The sequence below is a fragment of the Ascaphus truei genome, chromosome 3 (assembly GCF_040206685.1).
Source record: "Ascaphus truei isolate aAscTru1 chromosome 3, aAscTru1.hap1, whole genome shotgun sequence".
In the NCBI taxonomy this organism is placed as follows: Eukaryota; Metazoa; Chordata; class Amphibia; order Anura; family Ascaphidae; genus Ascaphus; species Ascaphus truei.
The window spans coordinates 317206849-317229527 of record NC_134485.1 but is presented as its reverse complement, the minus strand read 5'-3'; the positions used below and the strand labels follow the sequence as shown (position 1 = coordinate 317229527).

The 22679-nt window shown below is 41.5% G+C and overlaps 1 protein-coding gene across 4 annotated transcripts in view; it reads right to left on the bottom strand.

Annotated features, from left to right (window-relative positions):
* COG3 (component of oligomeric golgi complex 3) overlaps positions 1 to 22679 on the bottom strand; it is a 50262-nt gene that overhangs the window by 16287 nt on the left and 11296 nt on the right. Inside the window, exons 6-17 of one of the 4 annotated variants that reach the window (XM_075591117.1) lie at positions 21287 to 21379; positions 20538 to 20663; positions 19620 to 19700; positions 14532 to 14575; positions 13069 to 13195; positions 12641 to 12732; positions 10350 to 10489; positions 9062 to 9112; positions 7206 to 7366; positions 6872 to 6977; positions 4947 to 5071; positions 2415 to 2504 (exon numbers count right to left, since the gene is read on the bottom strand). In XM_075591117.1, the coding sequence (XP_075447232.1) occupies positions 2415 to 2504; positions 4947 to 5071; positions 6872 to 6977; positions 7206 to 7366; positions 9062 to 9112; positions 10350 to 10489; positions 12641 to 12732; positions 13069 to 13195; positions 14532 to 14575; positions 19620 to 19700; positions 20538 to 20663; positions 21287 to 21379 (1236 nt within the window). Of the gene's footprint in view, positions 1 to 2414; positions 2505 to 4946; positions 5072 to 6871; positions 6978 to 7205; positions 7367 to 9061; positions 9113 to 10349; positions 10490 to 12640; positions 12733 to 13068; positions 13196 to 14531; positions 14576 to 19619; positions 19704 to 20537; positions 20664 to 21286; positions 21380 to 22679 lie in introns of all 4 variants that reach the window. The other 3 variants (XM_075591116.1, XM_075591118.1, XM_075591119.1) reach the window with 3 other exon arrangements.

The window sequence follows — 22679 nt, the reverse complement described above, 5'->3', positions numbered from 1 at the left end:
GTCGACGCAGGGGGTCTCCGGAGCTGAATCCAATTAAATCCAGCTCCGGGGACACCCCGCTTCAACACCAACAAAACATTTGTTTTTTTTAAATTAGGCATTGCTTGGATTGTCTCTAACGTACACTGTCAATCCGGTTTCAGATTGTATACAAGTACAAAGGGAAATGCAATTCAGATTATTCTTAAATCCAGAAATACACGAGAGCTCGCACGGCAAATAAAAACATTTATAGGGTAGTAGATAAATATTCTAGGTAAGAGGAATAATAAAACTATTCATGTTAGAAAAAGCAGATTCAATAAAGAAAGCTTAGATTTGCAAGAGACACAGACCTAAAAATACAGAAGCAAATATTAATGAACTGCAGAAGTAAAAGCATCACCTAAAAAAAAGCATAAGCATAAAAGCATTGAAAATGTGCTATCCATCCAAATATAGCGAGTCATAAGGAAATGAATATATCTATGTAATATGATACATATCTATATATGCATATTCTTATATTTACCTGACAATAGTCGCTGTCATTACAAATCTCTTTTTTTTTTTATTGTTGTTCCATTTTGGTCCCTACAATGCAAATTTGTGACACGGTTTCCCATTTAAAATTCAACATTTTTGTTGAAACAGCTGCAATGTCTCATGAAAGGGAGCTCATAAAACCATGTAGACTTACAAAGACCAGGAGTCATGGAAGCAATATGTTTGTAGTACTTTGAAATCCTCTGCTGCCCATCCTAAAGTATTACACCCAAAAATATATATATAAAAAAATAAATAATAATAATATATTTTTTTATTGCCGTGTACGTAGCTTTTAAGCACAGCATGGGACTAGCAAAGCAAATCAAACCACTGACATGTTTCAACCTTGATGGGTACCATTAGTGTGAGGTTGGTTTAAACTTGCTTTGCAATATTTCTAGGCTGGGTAGGTTTACCATTACATTTTAAGTTATGGTGGGTGAAAAAGGCAACCAAAAACCTCCACCGTTGGCATATAGCCAATAAAGAATATCACTTGTGAGCACATTCACATGTCTTAGACAAGTCTGCACCCCTGCCTTTCACCATTATCACCTAGCATACAGTGCTCCCATTGCAGCAAGGGATTCTGTGAAATGACATGGAAATGAGCACACAATGTGTCACCTTTTGCCTGGAATATCCATACACATGGAGCTCAATGTAATGGTAAACCTACCCAGCCTAGAAATATTGCAAAGCAAGTAAAAACCAACTTCACACTGATGATACCCATCAAGGTTGAAACATGTCAGTGGTTTGTCTTGCTTTGCTAGTCCCATGCTGTGCTTAAAAGCTATGTACACGGCGATGCATATGCTTAAACGGGCTCCATGTGTGACTTTGTGTGTTCATTTGCATGTCATTTCCCAGAATCCCTTGCTGCAGTAGGAGCACTGTATGCTAGGTGATGATTGAATGACAGAGGTCTAAGACCTGTGAATGTGCTCACAAGTGATATTCTTTAATATATATATATATATATATATATATATATATATATATATATATATATATATATATATATTTTTTTTTTTTTTTTTTTTCTTGTAGCGCTGCTAGTTTTTACATAGCACTTTACAGAGACATTTTGCCGACAATCCCTGCCCGTAGAGCTTACAATCTATGTTTCTGGTGCCTGAGGCACCAGGGAGATAAAGTGACTTGCCCAAGGTCACAAGGAGCCGACACTGGGAATTAAACCAGGTTTCCCTGCTTCAAACTCAGTGCCAGAGCCGACTGCCTGCGAGCCCCCCTTCACTCCTCTATTCACCCCTCTATTCACCCCTCACTCGTGTATTTCTCTCCCCTTCTTACGCCCCTCTCTCACTACCCCCTTTTTCCTCTCACATTCTTCCCCCCCCTCCCCCTCGGATATCACTCAGTAACCCCCCCCCCCCTCCACACAATCCAGCTCCCTCAATCCTCCCCTCCTCACATTCATTTCCCCCTCTGCGCACGCCGCCCCCATACACAAATTAGAATAACCACCTACACACCATTTTTCATAAACCCTGTGGTGCATTTTATAGCATTATTTTGATAATCTAAAAAATAAAACTATATATGTTTTATAAAACAATTAGACTGTAATAATTATTATTTACAAAATAATAAGATACATTCAAAACAGTTGAAAAAATGTGAATAAATGTGTATAGTATTGTCCATGAATAAGTCTCTTGCTTCCTCCTCTCCTCTCCTCCCCTCCCCCCCCCCCCCCCCCAGGTCCCATCCTCCCACACATTTTCAGATGTCTATTTAGGACTGCAGAGCAAATTAATCTTAACACTCGGCTATTAGTGGAATCAATACAATCCGTCCCATCAAAAGATAGTCGCTTGGCCACACGATGCAGCCTGACCAATCACAACCATTTATCTGACCTTGTTTTTTGAGATTGCATCTGAAGCTCCCAACAATGACTGAACACACGCGGACAAAGTCTCCTGAGACAAACCTTGAAACACTGCTCTCTAGAGGGGAAAGAGAGAACACTTTGTAGACTGTTGTGTTACATGAAGATATCACTGTCCTGTGAATTCACAGGATATGGTACAAGTGAAAGCAGAAAACAGGATCATTTGTATGTTTAAAGGAGCAATCCAAGCAATATTCTACATGTGTTTTTTTAATAAAATCAGTCCTGTAGTAATAGATAATACTTGCTACTTTTTTTTTTTTTAATTCAACTCTTAATGTCATTTTTAAATTAAAGTTTTAATGTACTGATCCATTGATTTCTATAGCCGGTTTTAACCCACCTCCCAGGCAGTGTAAGATTTTTGTAACACTTTGCTGGGAATATTGGCAACAAATTATCACACAGGAGTGTGAGCTGCTAACTATAACAATAGCTAATGTTACCTTAGTAATATAAGAATATATTGTAGCTGCTGAGTTACAGTGACTGAAGGATTGATTAAAACTGAAAGGCAGCCATTTACAGAACCCTGGGAAGCAGGATTGCGGATCGATAGACAGTTTAGGTAATTAGATTTCAATAAAGGCAATCAAAAGGTAGCATATATTAAAACCAAAAAATATATATATTTTTTTTTAAGCTTCTTGGATTGCCTCTTTAATGGCAGTTAGGAATAACTTGGGAATGCAAAGAAAGCATATTCAATTTCCTGCACCATTACTAAACAGTGTGCACCCGTATTAAATACAGGCTGCTCCGATTGCACTGGGCCTCTCTGGTTGTGAAGGGGTTAAAAGTGGCTGCCGTGGCGTGCCAAATGAAGTGTACGTGGCAAAATGCAACAAATGTGATTTTGTGATGTGAACACTTGTTGTAAAATAAATAAATGGTAAAATTAGAAACCCCGAACAAACAAACTTTCAGATTTACAATCATGTTTGGCAAATGCTACTTAAGGAGTAAATTGTAAGCAGTAGCCGCTTACTCCTTGTTAGTGCTGCTGCCAACAGACCAAACAAACAGATAAAACAAACTACTTGAGTCACCAAGTTTGACATGGATACCGAGTTAAAGATAACGTAACTCCAAAGGAACAAAAGAAAAAGAACCATATAGTGTAATACTCTTAAAAAACATGCAAATATGCACATTGCATGCACAATAAATCCAAAGGTAATGCGCAGAGGAAAATCCCACAGATGGTGTAGTGTCATCAGGAATCCGTCCTGCTCCGGTCTTCTAAGGCTGCGTCCAAAGTGGTTGCAACGGAACGAGTGACGTCGCTCACGCCAAAAGCAAAGCAGCGGAGGCCAGTGCGCATGTGCATAGTGTGCGCACGGCGAGACAAAATTGATGGTCTCTTCCGTGCGACGGTCAGGTCACGCGAGTGGTTTGCCCAACGAGGGCGAAACCAGCTCTGTGATGTCACGGCTGCGCCCTCCGACATGCCTCCCCGTCACCTCTGCCTGCAGGACAGAAATCTCTCCTGCTACAGGCGAGCGTGACGCCGCGCGTGCACTCACTATAGACGAGGCCCAAGTGTCCCGCACCCGGCAGCCGGTCTCTCAGAGTACTTTTGCGTCACGTTGAAGCTAGTCTCATCTCGCGAGCGTTGCAGAATCAGAATTGGGTGGAGGACTGTTTGTGAGCGTGGGTTCCAAAATCCAATTGTGAATCTGTTTTTGCCGAACTCTTGTGAGATGAGACTAGCTTCCACGTGACGTGGAAGTACTCAAGAGACCGGCTGCCAGGCAAGAGAGGCGCGGGATGCATAGAAGATTGGAGCAAGACGGATTCCTGATGACACTACACCAACGGTGAGATTTTCCTCAATGTGCATTACCTTCGGATTTGTAGTGAGTGCGATGTGCATATTTGTACATTTTTAAAAGTTTAATAAATAGGTTACACTATGGTACTTTTTCCCTTGCTGTCCCACCATATTTCTACCCCTGAGCTGATACCTATGGAAGAGATGTAAGCCCAGCAGTTACTATATCCAGTTCTCTCCACTATATCATACACAGTGGACCAAGAATCTTCAGAAGCGATATCTGAATTCTCTCTTTGCCTGATTCAGAAGTCTTTCCTGTAACGGTGGACCATCATAGCAGCACATTTCCTGCTAACATTACATAATGGTTCTTCTTCCTCCTTTCTCCCTTGCGCTATAGGTTTGTTCCTTTGGAGTTTTGCCTGTTTTCTCTCTGGGTGAGAGATCCAAAACAAGCTGCAGGGAAAGTATAGTTAAGTGTAGTGTTATTTCTGCGCAGTTCTTTTTCTTCCAATAAAGATCACTTAAATACCAAGAGAACAAAAAAAACGTGAATATAGATAATCAAATCGATACTACAAGCCTTTGTTAAGAAGATGCAATGTGTGTGTGTGTTGGCAATAAAGCTGTATGAAGGCAGCTCATGAGAAAGACATCAAAGCAGTTATAGAGAAGGGCACAGGTGAAACATTGTGCAGACGCAGGGGTCGGTATACTTACATCAATGCATCTGTAAAGCTTGGACAGACACACCAGAGTCCGTCTGACTGTAGGATACCACATCCCGTGAAGATCAGCGGGTGAAATTGTATTCTGTGGTCTTAGATTTAAAGATTCGGAGGAACCTACCGAGGAAAAATAAATAAAATAAATAAAAAAAGGATTATTCAAGAGAATGCTCACATTTACTCAGAATACAGACCAACACAATGGCTGTGACATTGCTATGAACGCGCTGTTATGGATCTCTGTTGGGATTTTAGGTTTTTATATGGACTCAACCTTTAGTGTTGGGTAGGCTATGGAAGACAGACGGGTTAAGTGTCCGACTCTTGTTGCTGTCCCCTCTTAAAGGAAAGATGTAAACAACTGTTTTTTAATCCATTATTCTGTAATACTGTAGTTTGGATAAATGACAGCATTTCCACATTCATAAAACATGACAACGCATTAGTGCGCTGGATAAAGATGATGTTTTCTGAAATGCACACACATTAAAACATACCCCTCAAAGATGGGCGATGCCACACAAGTATGAAAGGAAAAAACCTGGGCACTGCGGATTTCTGCATAGAAAATTTATTAGCCAGTATTTGACGTTTCGGCCTCGAGGGCCTATCCCAAAATGAAAAAAAGATGCCATTTGCTTTTGAGACAGGTCCTTGAGGCTGAAACGTCAACTACTGGCTAATACATTTTCTATGCAGAGATCCGCAGTGCCCAGGTTTTTCCTTTCAGACATGACATTGGGAGTACCTAGCAGAGATTCCTGAACCAGGAGCACCGGTATTTATATCAATTTTTTCCCTTGGGGAGCGCGGCATTACCCTTCTAACTAAGCCACACAAGCACAGTCGTGGGGAGAAATACAGGAATGCAAAGTCGCGAGAAATCTTACGGAACCTTGTGCATTCTCATGTTTGTTATTGTTATTTTATTTCGGGGGGAAAAAAAACCAAGGAATTGTGTTTCCTTGTGGAAAGCTTAAAAAAATAAATAAAACGCAAACACCTTTTGACAGATCTTGTACGTAGAATTTAAAAGAATCCAAGATTTGCAGCGGCTTTCAAATGATCGCCTAACACTAATGTACAGAGCGAGGGACAGCAGAGATTGGTTTGTGTTGGGTTTGTTGTTCTCGAGAGGGAATCAAACATGAGCTGCAGACATCAGTGATCTCAGGGCAACAAATTGCAAATGCCATTACTATGGAAACGCATCGCACAGGACTTCTGGTAGATTTATTTCCATGAAATAATGGTTGATGGCCTTTGAAAAGCATCTGACATCCTCATGAGGACCAGACTCGCCTTTATGAAGCCGACAAACCCATCAATACTACACTAAAGGGTCTCCCCGCCTGCAGCTCAGCCTTTGTGCAATGTTTCACCACTTGGGTGCCAGAGGGGCCATCAAACAACATTAAGAGCGAGAAGAAACGGTAAGGTTTCATGCGGTTTTAATTCAATAGCCTCTCCCCTCCCACGATATCCTTCCTACTGTAAAGACATTTCCAATTATTCTAATCAAAACTTGGAGACAGAATGTGGACATAATTAATGAATACTTTCCATAAAGGAGCTCACAATCGAATCTCCCACGTCAAAGGACAGTACCCAAGCCAGGATTGTATTCATTGCTCCCTGGCTTATTTTTCTTCTAACTCTGATTGTAATATAAAACTGTGTGAGAGGCAGGACACACTTTCCAAGCTGTACACATACAGTATAGAGCGCATTCCCCTTAGGTTTAGCTATGTTTGTGCCTCTGCAGTGTGAGCAGACGGGTACATTTAGAGTGCAATAATAATCCTGTATAAGACGCGGCTCAACATGGAAAATATCCGACAGAGTGCGGTGTAATGGGGCAGGAAAACAAAATAGAGAAACTTGAGGGGGGTGAGGGGGGGGGGGGAGACAACATACCACTTTTAATGAGGTTATTGGAGTCTGGATCTTCTAGATGGACGTCAGAAAAAGAAGCTTCTGCCGCGTTCAACTTCTGTTCATCTTTTAAACTCTGTGCAATTTGCTGATCAGGACGACATAGGGAAGTATATTAACATTCTGCACGAGCTCCCAAACATCCTAAAAAACTCAACATTTTTAAAGGGAAAAGATTTTAAAAAGGTAGCCAAAGTAAATCTATAAACCACCCACTATGACATGGCTTGTTCTAGACTACTTTGATATATATACACACACACACACGTATATGTACGTGTCTGTTATAAGGTCTTGCTGGAAAGTAAACCCCTACCTCCATCATCTCCAGCTTGTCAGGATATGCCAGATCCCCTGGAGCAGGCTTGTAGCCCAAGATGTCTGTTTGAATGTATATGTGTGTCCTGTAGACCAGTCTCTCCTGTACATCTTCCAACATCTGCTTCACCACAGCATCAAAAGCGCCAAGATGTTCCACTAATGTCCAGCCAAAGAAAAGTAGAACCATTAATCTTGCCAGAAAGTAAAATTACACAGCGTTTTACTAGGTAGGTAGATAGTAATGTGAATGCTAACCTACACAGTTAATTAAAATATTTTATTACGTTCCAAGGGATAAATACGCCTCAATGATCCTCTATGGATCTAATCAGAATTTAAAAGAAAAAAAAAGTATAGAGAGTAACAAACTACATCAGAATATTTTTTAAAATTATTATTATTATTATTCGCAATGATATTTTTAATGTTTTAATATAGTGCAAATCCTCTCATTCCTATAGCAGGTTTTAAACACTTCCCCAACAGTGCAAGATCTTTGTAACACTTTTCTGTTCGTGATAATTTGTTGCCAATATTCCCAGCAGTTTGAGCTGCAAACTGTAACAATAGATGTTACCTTAGTGATAAGGATACATTGTAGCTGCTGAGTTACACTGGCTGAAGGATTGATTTGAAACTGAAAGGCAGCCATTAGTGAACCCTGGGAAGCAGGATTTTGCTGATCGATCGTCAGTTTAGGTCATTAGTTTTCAATAAAGGTAATCAGAGGCTGCATATATTACAAAATAAAATAAAAAAAATGATTTAATTTTATTTAAGCTGCTTGGATTGCCTCCAAATTGAAAACATGTATTTACAGGGAGCATTAATCAAATCAAATGGTTCTTTTAATTTTTAAATGATCCCCTTTACAGTTCCCGACAGTGGTGATGTGTTGAGACTGCAACTGTGCGAGTGGGAACAGCTTCTGCGGGTGTAACACCAACTCTGAGATGTACACCGTCAAATTAGTCTCGGTATAGAAGTGTATTACTTCTCTTGCATAAATCTAGGAGCGGCCCTAGCACTTGGCATATCCACAGACAAGACATCGTACAGGCATACCCCGCATTAACATACGCAATGGGACCGGAGCATGTATGTAATGTGAAAATGTACTTAAAGTGAAGCACTCCCTTTTCCCCACTTATTGATGCATGTACTGTACTGCAATCGTCATACACGTGCATAACTGATGTAAATAACGCATGTGTAACAGGCTCTATAGTGTCCCCGCTTGCGCACAGCTTCGGTGCAGGTAGGGAGCCGGTATTGCTGTTCAGAACATGCTGACAGGCGCATGCGTGAGCTGCCGTTTGCCTATCGAGCGAGATGTACTTACTCGCGAGTGTACTTAAAGTGAGTGTCCTTAAACCGGGGTATGCCTGTATATTGGATCATCACTGAACCATTTTGGTCATGGGGGGGAGGGGGGAAGCTTGTTAAAAAATAGACACTTACAGAAAGATAAAACCTAGGTTTTGCAATAGCTGCTGCTGTTTTACCGGCAGCTTTAGCGCATAATTCATTCTCAATGATATAGTTCAAAGTTCTAGGAGATGTAATGGCCCTGGAGAAATGCAGATTAGTTTTAGGATGGGATATCTTTTAGAGGACAAACATAGTTCTTCAACGATTCAATTATAGTGCCCATCACTTTCAAACCCTCACTGTTTTCTTCTTACAGAATTTAATTAAAGAAGAAACCTGTGAGGTTTAAAAAAAAAAAAAAAAAAAAAAAAACTGTGCACTGTAATCGCGTCTATGAAGGACCCCGATGTTGGTCCCCTAAAAGGTATCACTACCTACAAAGAATATACTGTACATCTTTTATTGAGAAAAATTGTGTACCTTTCAGCTCTGAATGCATTTCATTTACAAGCAACCAAGACCAGAAAAAGGCTGGAATGGAAATGGAATAAAAAAAATGAATCTGTTAGTCCGGAGTGACTTTGGGTACTTCACCGGTGGCATATAAACACATTTCATATGTAGCCATGTACAAAAATGGTATACAGCTCCTTCTCATGCTGGCAGTAAACCTGGTAAGTATGCAGGGTTGCCAGCAACAACCATGGAGGTTTGCCCTCACACCCTGGTGAGGTGTCATATGTAACAAGGGAAGCGACAACATGCTCTGTGTCCACTGTTAGTGACACAAGAGGTGTGTCTTTTCTGAGTCTATATAAGACACTGCACTGCCATTCTACAGAAGGAGGTACCACAGAGGAGGTCCCCATCAGATACATCCCCCTGCGGCCGCAGAGATCCTGATGGGGTGGAGGCGCTGCATCGTATGTGAGTAAGACTCAGAGACACTACCTCAGACGCCTGCCATGCTGATATCCCCATACCAACCAAGCGGGAGACTCAGGAGTCCTGTAAGCCAGCAGGTATACCACACATACACATCCATGTAATTGGGGGATTTTCTACATATGGGTCAGGAGTGGTAGGGCCCAGAGAAAACACCGTTCCACATATATACCCAGGAAGTACATACAGATGTAGCAGGACTTCACGTCTCCACCACCGGGACAAAATGTGTGACTGCGGCTGCCCCGGCACCGAAGCATTATCACTGTGGATTGATCTGATCCAGACGCATGGAGCGACGGCTTGAGGGACAGCAAGTTCTGCTACATCTGTATGCCAGTGTATATATAAATATATCATACATTACCATTACATACAAAAACAAACTACACATAACTTTAACCAAAATGGTGGTGTCAAAATTGTACATACATAAAACGCTCTCATAAGGCTGCGGCCCCGCTGTCTGCGAGGCAGGCGGCGCATGCAGCCGAATTCCCCGGTCTGCAGTGAGCTACAGGGAAAAAGACGGGCGGCGGGGGAGCGGCCGTGACGTCACCTGGCAGGTTCCCCCTCATTGGCTGAACCGCCAGGGGGCGTGGCCTAGCGCTCCGTCACCACTCCTGATCTCAATTTTCTTGAGAGCAGGAGTTTGTCAGCGCAGTGCGGCGGCCCCCCCTCGCAGCAGGCCCGGCCCCATTGTGGGGCGGATCTTGTCCCTGCAGTAGCCAGCCGGGGACCTGGCCTAACTTTGCTTCTATTCATTCTTGTGTTTCTTTTGTTTACATACTTTATATAACACATGTATGAAAACACAAATTACCATTGTTCTGCACGTGGTCTTCCAGCATCTCATTTTTAAGGATGCCACAAAGCTCAGATAAGGTTTCTAAGTGGACAACGTGGATTATTAACGGCCTGAGGACATCATATAAAGACAGACACAGTTTCTCCAGCAGTTCACTAGAACGGAAACAAAGGTAAAAGTAATTAGCCATGGTGTGGAGTACCCCAAGGGGTGTATTATAGATGAACCCTCAAACAAAATCCCTTGCAGATCTATATGCACAAAACCATCTTTACATTAACATTTCTCAGATAAGCAGCAGAAATGCAAAGGTTGTCCCAAAATATATCAAAGCAGCTTTAATAATAATAATACAAAAAAATAAATAAACTTGTTTGTTGTCAAATACGATTGAGAAGCAACATGTTTTTTTACTTGTGAATTCATAGTATTATCATAGTAGATGTCCTGTTGAATCTATTGAGGAGTCAAGGATACCCTTCAACAATAATTAGAAGGTACGTGTTTAGGTGTATGAATATTTCCTGCATTTATCCGGAGAGGCACTACGCTAAGATGCAATGAATAGGAGCACCTATGTCACTACCCATATACAATTCCCTTGAATGATCGCAGTGTGAGCAAAACAGAGCGTACAACTTTTTATCTTTATCCCTGTGCTTCAAATGATTTCTTAGGGGTAATTCTATATAAGCCAAACGTGCCATTTAGGCCGATAGCCACAATCTCCCATTAAAGTCAACGGGAGAATTTGTCTGGTAAGGGTCACAGTGGCGTACATACAATTACCCTCTTTGCATCTTATACAGCTAGGAACGTAGATCTAGCAGACCATTTCTGATTCATTCCTGAAACTTGTTGTTCTGCATTGCACAGCTGAAATCTCATTGGAAAGCAGGTATATTACTGTAGAGTACATAATGAGTAAGAAGTAGGGCAAAATCTAATTTTTTAACAAAATACAGTAAAAAAAATACATAACATTTAATGTATCCTCATTTAATAGAGAAGATATGTGCTGCGCTATTCGTAAAGTTTAAAAGTGACTAAAATGGGCACTAAAAACACTTCAACGTAATTGTTATAGTGTGATCATGTGGCTGCCAATCAGTTAAATTGACCACACTGGTCAGATGTGAAACAACAATACTGTGTGGCGCCTAATGTGAATAGTAAAGTGCTCATTTAATGTTTTGAATCCTCAATCTCAAAGTGATGAGTAACCTTCAACTCGTCACTGCCACGCAATGGCTTTTAGAAGACATATTTCCCAGAAAATCACGTCTCCTGCTCGTGTCTGGTGACATCTTTAGAGTTTGTGATAAAATCTTGAGCCTAGCCTGTACCACTAAAAGCTGGCTTTCCAGAATGTAAGTACCACCTCCCTATATGTGCCATATACCTCCATGTACACAATCTACATATACACATTTATAATCCCAACAAGGAAATGGCTGTTGCTGCTCGGGTCTTGTGATGAATTCTACTAAAACAGCAACTTGGCATTACTGGAGATAGGAAAGCAGTATATAACAGATCTGAATAGAACAGGGAATAGTTGAAATAAGAGCAGTAGAATACCCTGAAAGACGGTATTTTTGTAGTGTTTGGCAAACAAAAAATGGCGTTTTATACAATTCAGGTTATATCGTATTTCCTGCGGTGTATACTCTACCTAACCAATTTTTGGACAGTCTAGCAGTGCCTAGATACAGCATGCAGCATACTGTATAATTTACCTAGAAACACCCCATATGTAGGGCTGCTTTGATAAAAGGGCTACATTCATAAAATTACAATATACATGGCCGTGCGATATGTCCAGCGATTGGAATGGCAGTTTTCACAGGGTCATGTGCATCACTGTTCAATAACTCAGCCTTTGTAGTCACAAACTATAACCCCACTGTAAAAATATTAAACAGAAGCACCAACTAATGGACATGACCACGAGCCACATTTCCCATTAGAGTATTTAGATAGAGTGCATCTAGGGCAAAGTATTTGCAAATCATTCAAGGGCAGCACATCTGTGTTAACAGGTGTTACAGAGATCCATCAATAAACTGAAGGAGTGAAAAAGGAGACCTCACACCTGACAAAGACTTGCGAGGTCTCAAAAGCTGAAATATAAAACGCCTATATTGCTAGACTATAAAGTATCTCTACTTGCAATGAGAAAGGTTGAACTGTTATCCGGGATCAATATGGCACAGAGCAGAAAATCCCCCGAGCCCTGATGTGGTCTGCAATGCACGTCAAACAAAACGGTGTGAAGGATAAAATATGTAAAATTTACCACATACTCCAATTTTAGTGTTGGTTTGGTGAAAAACTCATTGTAAAGCTGATACTCATCCTGGCATACATGGACCATGAAGGCACAGCCACTCCGTACCTGTATTAAATAAAGCAAATGTATTCACGTTAATAAAAAAAAAAATACAACACACACACACACGACAGGATGCCGGAGTCAAGGTGAGCAGGCAGAAAAGTTTGCGCACCCCTGTTATACATAAATACATACAAAACAGAAAGTGACATTCCTGTAGGATTACTTGGATAGTTTCACACCTTGAGCCTGCACCTTGATGCTATTAGCACTGCATGTAATACATGGCTGGTTGTTACATACAATAACACATTACTAGGGTATGGCTCACTTTCAAATTACTTGAAAACAACAAAATGAAAGATGAAAGATGGGAATTTCTAGCAAGCAATGTCGCACCAATGCACAATGATCCCTGTTGTTCTGGCTGGTTAGGTCTGTGATTGTAGTAGTGATGCTCGGACTAAGCAGGTTCTCCCTCTGTTCCAGGTAACAATGATGTATTTCCCCGAGCAGCTGCTGGTACCTTAAAAACATACAAACAAAATTGTGAGTGTGTCGTATGCTCCCTCCCTGGATCACAAGTTGCTGCATTCAGATGCTGTGTTGCTGGCTCTCTGGCAGTGTAGGAGTTAAAAATACTTATCGTGACTTTAAAAAGACTGATCTAGAACTGTAATTCTGAAATTGCTATTGCATTATTCCCTTAGTTAGATATGAGACCATCTATAGAGACCAACATTAATTTACTCCACGATTCTTTCTGTAGTTAGGCTTTAGGAACGAAATGTGCAAATATTTCAGCTATATTAAAATGATGATTAGTTGTTCAAATGGTACAGACCCTGTTACTTTTATTTGATTGCAATCTCAATATGTTTTGCAAAGTGGAACTGCACCTTCAAAACTAGTATAGCAGGTTTCTTTAAAAAAAAAAAAAAAAAAAAAATTTTTTTTAAAGTTGTTCATTTGAATAGAGTGACGACCCACTCTGCTGCCCAGAATAGCAAAGGATTGTTTGTTCTAATCCTGTTGGACAGGACACCAGTGCCCCTAAACTACCTCACTTACACTTGTCAACTCAATATAGTTCTTCTGCAAATCCTTTTAGGAAGTGGGTGTGAATCATGTAAATATACTTTGCATGTCCTATTAGCGTATCTCCCAGGTACGCTCCTTTTTTGGCACAGCTGTCTCTCCCTGTGTTATTTGGAGGGAGATTTAAAGGACAACACACAAAATCGGTCTCCCCTTCGAATTTGTAAGGATTCTGAATACTTTTGATGGATTTTCTTTGATGGAAAAAAACACAATAATAATAATAATCTGCCTTTTTGAGACCGATCCGCGGCTGAAAGGAATTCACCAATCCGTGGCGGATTTGGATATTGGTAAAGATTTAGAAGACCAAACAATGCTAAAACTACCAATACATTTATTATTAAGCGAGCAAATGGGTTGTTTACAATGTTTTAGGGGCTTTAGAATTGTGCATGAAAAATATATCATACCGTAACTCATTTTTTTTCTTTTTGGCAGTGAGTGGGGGGCATCCTTAGATTGCCTAAGACCGGCACACACACTAGGGACAGGCATGGGTATAGTGCAAGGGTGCACTCCCCCCCTGCCTTCTCTCCTTCCGTGCTCGCACCCCCCTTACCTCTTGTACCGGCGTCAAATGACACCGCGGGAGTCACGTGACTTCACATGCCCTCGCCGCGTCTAGGCAGCTTTCTGAATCAAGGTAAGTTCTGGTTGCAGACGCCGCACGCGATCCCCCGGCATTTAATTTAAATGACTTGGGGGAACACGATAGTGGGATAGTGAATGCTAAAACAAGGATCGTGGACTCCCATACTTACTCGGGCATCTTCGCAGATCTCTGCTCAATTTGCTCAATTAGTGTCTAAATAAAAACAGAAAGAGAAATGTGCTTAGCAATATTGGCTTCTCCGAGTGCATATTAGTACAGTGTTAATCCTCTTCACTAGCAGCTGTAACAGAGGTTTCTCACTAACAGACAAGTCCAGTGTGAAGAATGATAACTTTATAATATATATTCGTGACCTATTACCGTTCATTATCCTGCACTCAGGGATATAGATACAAAAACGGAAATAGCCGTGTTAGTCCAGTTGCGATAGTGCAGAATAAATGAGTACTTCAGTATTATGCGATACCTTTTTATCTGGATTAACAATTTATGTCATAGGACAAGCTTTCAAGAGTTCTCTCTTCCTCAGGTTAACGATACGGATTAACAAAGGAATCTATGGCTAAAGCAAGGGTTAGGAGAGCAGGAAAAAAAATGATGTACTGTAGATAAGGTAGGGTGAGAAAGTGGTGTTTGAAGACATAGGAAGGGTAATAAAATGGTGACAAGGGACAGCATGGAGGGGGGAAGGGGATGCTGTGGGTGGGGGTGGGGGAGGGAAGGGTTGGATAAGAACATTGGCAGAGAGGCAGGCAGGATAATTACAAACAATTGTGATAGTGTGTGAGAACCCCCATATCTGCATTAAGTCCTTTTGTTTTGGTGTCAAAGAGTGTGATCATTCTGAGTTCAAATGTTTTCCGTTCTTGGGTGCGTTTAAACATTCCATTGAGGATTTTGATTTTTAAATCATTTATGGAATGATCTGGTATTGAGAAGTGATGTCCCACAGGTGAGCAGTATCTTTCTTCTTCGTGGTGGAGTATAGAGTGTCTGTGCATATTCATTCTGCCTTGTAGTTTTTTAGCTGGTTTCCCTAATGTAGCATCCTTGGTCACATTTGTTGCATTGAATCATATAAACCACATTCCTGGATGTGCAGCTGTATGATCCTTTAACATTGAGTGTTCCAAGGTTGTGACTGGCTGTGGGATCTTGGCATACAGTATATGTTTGCAGAGTTTGCAGCGTGTTTTGTTGCACGGTTTTGTGCCATTATCAGTGTCTTTAAGTTCGTTATGAAGTTTTCTGCTGACTCATTTCTGTTTGAGGTTTGGTGGTTGCCGTAACGCCAGAATGGGAGGTTTGGGGAAGATTTCTTTTAATGTCACATCCTCTGCCAGCATGGGCTGCAGATCTTTGATTATTTTTCGTATACCCTCTAGGGTAGGGTTGTATGTGGCCACTAGTGGTATGCGTGTGGTAGGTTCGTTCTGTCTGTATTGTAGCAGGTGTTCTGTGGGGCTTTTAGTGCAGATGTAATAGTTTTGGCAATGGTCTTTGGTTTGTATCCCTTCTATCTGACTGATTTGGTCAGGGTTGTGAGATGTTTGTTTTTGTCTTCAGTGTCAGAGCATATGCAGTGGTATCTTATAGCCTGGCTGTGTATGATACCTTGTTTTGTATGAGTTGGTTTCTTGTATACAGATGTGTATAGTTTGCCATTTGTCAGTGTTACTGTTGTATCTAGAAAGTTTACTAGGTTTGCCGAATAATTATAACAGGTATGGATACACTCACTGAACAAATAAATTAGTGGAGAATAGCCTCAAACCTTTAGTCAAAAGCACCAACAGCTTCATACAAGCTACCACAGATTTTCTCACATACATACACCCCTTCAGTGCAGGATAATGAACGGTAATAGCAGCAGGTCACGATTCTATTTTTTTACACCCTACTCCGTGGCGACTTACAGTATCCCCTAATCCTGGCCCAACGCACATACCAATCCTTTTCCCGTTCCACACCCTACCCAAGAGTCTCCTTCTCACCACGCACTGCCAATCACTCCAACCCCTCCCCATTGCACCTTCCCTTCCCCTGTGCCTTATGGAACACACAATCTGTCCCCAACAAACTTGCAGCAATACAGGATTTATTCATTTCCAATTCTCTCAAGCTCCTAGCCATTACAGAAACCTGGCTCACGCCCTCAGACACAGCCTCTCCTGCTGCACTATCCTATGGTGGTCTCTCCCTCAGCCACACCCCCAAACAAGGAAATAGACATGGCTGATTAGATGACATACTACATTCTCCACACTGCACAATTCAGGTCCTACCCCTCTTTGTTGCAGAGATCTATCTCAATTTCGTGATAACTTTGCCGCCTGGCTTTACTTTCTCTCTTTTGAGCCACCCACTGCCATTTGGGAGACTAACATACCTATTGACAATCCCAAAGCCACTTCAGCTGCCCATCTTATCACTTTAAATCGCCTACTATGGTCTCTCCCAGTGGACCACCTCTCCTATTCACTGCAAAATCGACACTCCCTTGCCCTGGTTTTCTGACACTTCTGCCCTGTCTAACACACCCTTCCCTCTCTCTGATCATCGCCTCCTAACTTGCAGCCGCACTCTACCCTCTACACCACCTATTTCCTCATGCATATAGAGAGAAGTACATGCTCTAGACTCCCTCCAATATTCAAAATGTTTACAACCTCTGTGGTCTCCATCACTACCCTTTCCTGCCCAGACTCAACAACCTCTATACGTCAGCACACTCATCAGCCTTGGAAAAGACAGCTCCTACCACCACCACATAAACCAAACAAATTTAAGCCACAATTGTGGCACACACATTTTACCCGCTCCCTCCAAAAAGGTGCTCATGCACTGCGGAACATTACTGGAGGAAAGCCTGTAGATTACCTCCACTATAAATTCATACTCTCGTCCTACAACACAGCCCCCTCCCTTGCCAAGCAAATCGACATTTCTTCACCTCATACAAAAAGTCTGTCCTCTAATCCTCAATGCCCATTTATCACCTTTAATTTCCTTCTCTGCCCAACTCCCCCTGAACCCGCTAACCTCACAAGACTTTGCCACCTACTTCCCAGACCAGTCAAGCTTAAGTCAAAACAGACATGACATCTCTTCATGTCAAGCTCCACATGCACAACCTACCTCCCCTTGCACACCTAAATTCATCCTCCGCTCATTTTCCCCTGTGACCAAGAATGGAGGTCCCAACGTTCCTCTCCTCTCATCATACACCCTTGATCCCATTCACTCTGCTCCCTCTGGCACATTCCCATCTTTTTAAGCATGCACTCATGCCCATTCTAAAGAAACCCTCTCTTGACCCAGCCTCCCTAACCAACTACCGCCCTCTCGCTTCTCCCCTTTGCCTCCAAGCTACTTGAGCGACTCACTTTCTCCCACCAAACTCCTTGCAACCTGCTGTCTGTCCTCTACACCAACTAGTAAAAGTGGCCAATGACCGACTCACAGCTACGTTTAAGAGTCACTTCTCCTTAGTAAATTCTCCTGGATCGTACTGGTGCCTTTAACACTGTTGATCAACCCCTTTTCCTGAACACTCTCCACTCCATTGGCTTGTGTGATGCAGCCTTCTCCTGGTTCACACCCTACCAATCCAACTGCTCCTTCAGTGTTTCCTTCTCTGGTGTCTACTCTGCCCTCATGCTTTCTGTTGGGGTCCAACAAGGCTGTCCTTGGCGAACCAATACAATCTTTTGTCTTTCTGTATTATCTCTATGCCAATGACACCCAAATGGACCTCTCCTCCCCTGACCGCCCCCGTCCAGTCATCGTCTCACCGCAATGTTCTTCTGCACATCCCACCATTACCCAAAGCTCAACATGTCTAAAACAGAACAAATACGCTTTCCCCCTACCACCCCAAACTCTCCCTCACTGTTAATAATACCCCATTTTCATCAACACCTCAAGCCCACTGTCTAGGGGTCATCCTTGATTATGACCTCTTTTCATTCCGTCAGGATAAGCCCTTTTCTCACTCACTATGCAACTAAAATCCTAATTCACTCACTAATCTTGTCCCGCCTCGTCTACTACGACATTCTCCAATCTAGCCAAATCCCTGCTGCCAGACTACTACCTCACTCACTGCTCCACTATGCAGATCACTACACTGGCTTCCCATATCCTGCAGAATCACATTTGACACCCTAGCCCTGACTTACAAAGCTCTCAACGATGCTGCCCCCTCTTACATCTCAGCCCTCATCCCCAAACGACCCCTACCTACATCTGCCTTTCCTCCTGTTTTATTTCGTCCTCCCACTTCCGACTACAAAACTTCTCCCATGCTGCCCCCTCTCTGGAATTCCCTACCACGCACCATCAGACACTCCCCCCCAGCTTTCAGACATTTAATAACTCGGTGAAAACTCACCTTTTCATTGAAGCTTATCTAGTATACACCTAACATCCAACTGTTCCCAGTCTAACCACGCAGCTGTGTTGCTGGACCAATCTCCACTCTATGTAACACCCCCCCATCATCAAACCTTAATGAGATTAGTCGTCAGGCTGGACCATAATTCCACCGGAGGTATACGCCGTCCCACAATGAGCAGCGACCTTACCTTTTTGTTTCTACACTGTCCCTCATTCCCTCTAGATTGTAAGCTCTCACGAGCAGGGCCCTCATCACCTCAATATCTGTTTGTCCTTATTTGTATGAAACTCAGTTTATGTAATTATCAAATCTCTGTACCTCCATTGTACCACGCTGCAGAATATGTTGGCGCTTTATAAATAAAACGATAATACACCAACTTAGCAGCATGTATCCTTGGGGGATACACCCCAAAATATCTTCTAAGAAAAATAAATTATTGGAATTACTACTGAAAACATGATCATAATAAATACACAGCTTGCAGCATCTTCCTGCCAAACATGGCAAGAGATGAAGCCAGCAGATCTGAACGATAGCAAGTCTCGTCATGACACAGTCAGGGCTCATAACAAGTGTCATGTCTGTATATCCACAAGTTACAAAAGTCCATCACACCAGCAGCTAGGAAAATGTTCTACACTGAACTAAAACTATTAGAAAAGGAGCCGCTGTCCTCAACATACATCAAGATTTCCACAAGGCTACAATGGAAACTAACTGTTCAGTGCAATAAGGAGGGCCTCGTTGTGTAAGGCAACGCATTTCATAGCTCGAGTACTTCTGAGATTAAAAGGATTGTAATAGATAAAATAGCAACGCGGTTATAATACTTACCCTGACCTTGGGAGCAGCGGCTCGAAATTTAACATAAAATAATGTGAAGGCATTGTCAGAATTCGGTGAATTGGAAGAGTCCTGCTAAAATAAAACAAATATACATGCAGATTAATGGTGTGTATTCATTGATAATGTATAATGTGATGCTACTTGGTGCAAAACTACTGCTACTTTAAAAAAAAAAAAAAAAATATTAAAGACACCCGATTGACAATATCAATGACATATTGTGATTGAAAGAAAAGAAAATGACTGACAACATAGATGATCTGTTACAAGATCTGGGCTAAATTGCTACACTTTGCAAATTTCTGCAATCATTTATTGAGAAATTTTCACAGTGGGGAAGTTTGTGAATCTTAAGGGAAAAAAGAATAAGTCTAAATAAACACGTTTCAATTTCTTTTCATTTATATTAGAAGTGAACTTCTGCAGTATTTTAAATAGCTCTGCAAACACTGCTGACAATTATTTTTTAAATAAACAATGGGAAATTCTGCAGCAGTTCCAGCCTTGTACTGTAACCCGCTTTACCCTTTTCACTGTCCTGCTCTGCCCTCATTTCGAGAGTCACTCTTGCTGACCCCTGCCCTATGTTGGCAATCACCCTGAACCATCTCTACCTACTACCTTGTTCGTGCTCCTTCACATGCCCATCCCTATTCCTCGTCCTATCCAAAGTCTCCTTTACCAAGATACGATTCCAGAGACTGCAGCAATAGGCTCTGCTATTTCCTCCAGCTGTACGAAGCGCAAGCAAAAATCAGCCCTTCACCCGATCCAGCCCCCTGCTCAGATCAAGACACAAGTGTCTGTACTACCCATTTCCTTCTCCATGTGTGTATTACAGAAGTGTGTTTTTCAAAAAGCCAAACAGGTTTCCATTATACGTGACCACGTCATTCAGCAACCTACCCGTTTAATTAGCTGATTAGTGAGGTTCTGCATTGTGTTCACGGTGTAAGTCTTCATAAGGTGCATAGCTTTAGTAAGACATTGCTTGAACTTTGCCATATAGACAGGATAATCTTTAAAATTAGGCTAAAAGAAATAAAAACAAATATTAATATACAGGTAACACTGACATTTAAAAGACTTGCACAAGGTCACAAGGAGAGGATGGTATTGGGAATTTAACTAGTTCTATACAAAAGGAAAGTAAAAAATAGGCTAGACTGCCATTCAGTATTTTGAAAAAGGCACGTTTGTCTGGTAAGGAAAATACATTTCTCACACACCACACCCACCACTGTACAGTATTCAGTTTGCACACAAGATAAGAAGTACACTGCATATCAACTTAGCATCAGACAATGTCCCCGTTGGATATTATCTCCAAAACCTTGGTAGAGAACATACAGTCACGTGATTTTTCTGAGGATACCAACGATCAAATAAATGTGTGATAATAAAACACACAAAATATCATGCACATCCACACACATCTTTTGTTAACATAATAAAAGTGAACCAACGCTGGAAGAGACACTGTCCAATTTATGTGGGGGGGGGAAGTATCTTCACCATCTTCTGAAGAAAGTCGCTCAGCTCTGGAGATGAGATTTTCTGACCCACTATAAAAATCTTAGAAACCCCTTTTAAAACCAAAATATAAAAATAAAATCTTAATTGAGAGGAGAAAAATAAAAAAAAAAGCAACTCACGTGTGATGAAATATAAGATATGCAGTCATCCAGCTTTGCTAGCATGGGTATGAATCCTTCACTATTCACAGATAACGTAGGGGAATTTAATTTCTAAAGAGAAACACAAAAAAAACAAAAAAAAAAAACACATTGTTATACAATAAATTAGAAATGAATGATCTGAATAGACAATGATACACACTACCCCCTGCAAACCCCCGCCCTCCCCCCCCCAACAAAATCAATGAAAATGTATTTGTGTGTGCACTCAAAAATATAAAACTATTCAGCTTTAAATATAGAAGGGGGGAAAAAAAAGTGTTAGAAAAAGCATTAATTGACAGCTCGATTATTATTTCAGAATCACTATCTGGAGTATTTTGTTGATGCCTAAAACAGTTGCCAGAATTAAAAACTACCAATGGGAATATATGCTGTGGTTTGTAATAATTACAGCCCATTGTGATCTGCTGCTGCTCAATCAGGCTTTCCCTGGGCACCAACATGGACCAATTATCACATGGTCTGTGCTTTCTAAGGGATTTACTCCTTCAGTGCCTGCAACCCTTTAAGGATTAAGAGAAACCACAGGGTGGGAATGTCCCCAAACCACAAAGGCTAGCTAGAAGCATTTTTTTACGTCATTTAACCCTGTGGGTGCCCTATAGGCATAGCTACTACATCATGGTATCTGGCACTTCAGGGGCCGCATGCCATAGCAGCCACGTCTTTATCTTCCCACTCGTTCTAGGGGAGAGCGTGTTCTGCGCTTCACAGAACGCGACCAGTGAGGAAGTGGAACAGGACCCCAACCCTTCGGGGCTGTGGTCCCATCCAGCACTCACAGGGTTAAGAGCCCTCTCCTTGCCTTTTCCAATGTCATTTTTTGTCAAACTCTGCTGCTCCGTTTGAAGTTTTAAGTGTACGGGAGGTTAAACCACTGTAGTCTAAAGGTCATCATGGATACATGTTCAAGATTAAAATGATTTTTAATTTAAAAAAAAAAAAAAAAAAAAGCAGGAAATATTTCGGTGGCAAGATACCAACATTATATATAAATGTAACTTATTATAGGCTTCTGCAGGGAATTGCTGCTTTAACATGTCAGATATTCACATCTACTGTGTCAATCTAATGATTGTTCTCTAATACTTGGTATGCCCTCATAATAAAGCTGCCCCTCTCTGTGTGGGGCCCCCACATCAGCTTGTGATCAACAATAGAGAAGGAGAAAAACTGGAAGAGCACTACTGTAGGTATCAAAAAAGTAGAAAGGAGGGTGCGTATGCCATAAAAAGATTATTTATTGGTCATGGAAAAACAGGGATACGCACCCTCCTTTCTACTTTTTTGATACCTACAGTAGTGCTCTTCCAGTTTTTCTCCTTATCTATTAGCCTACCCCTCGGAC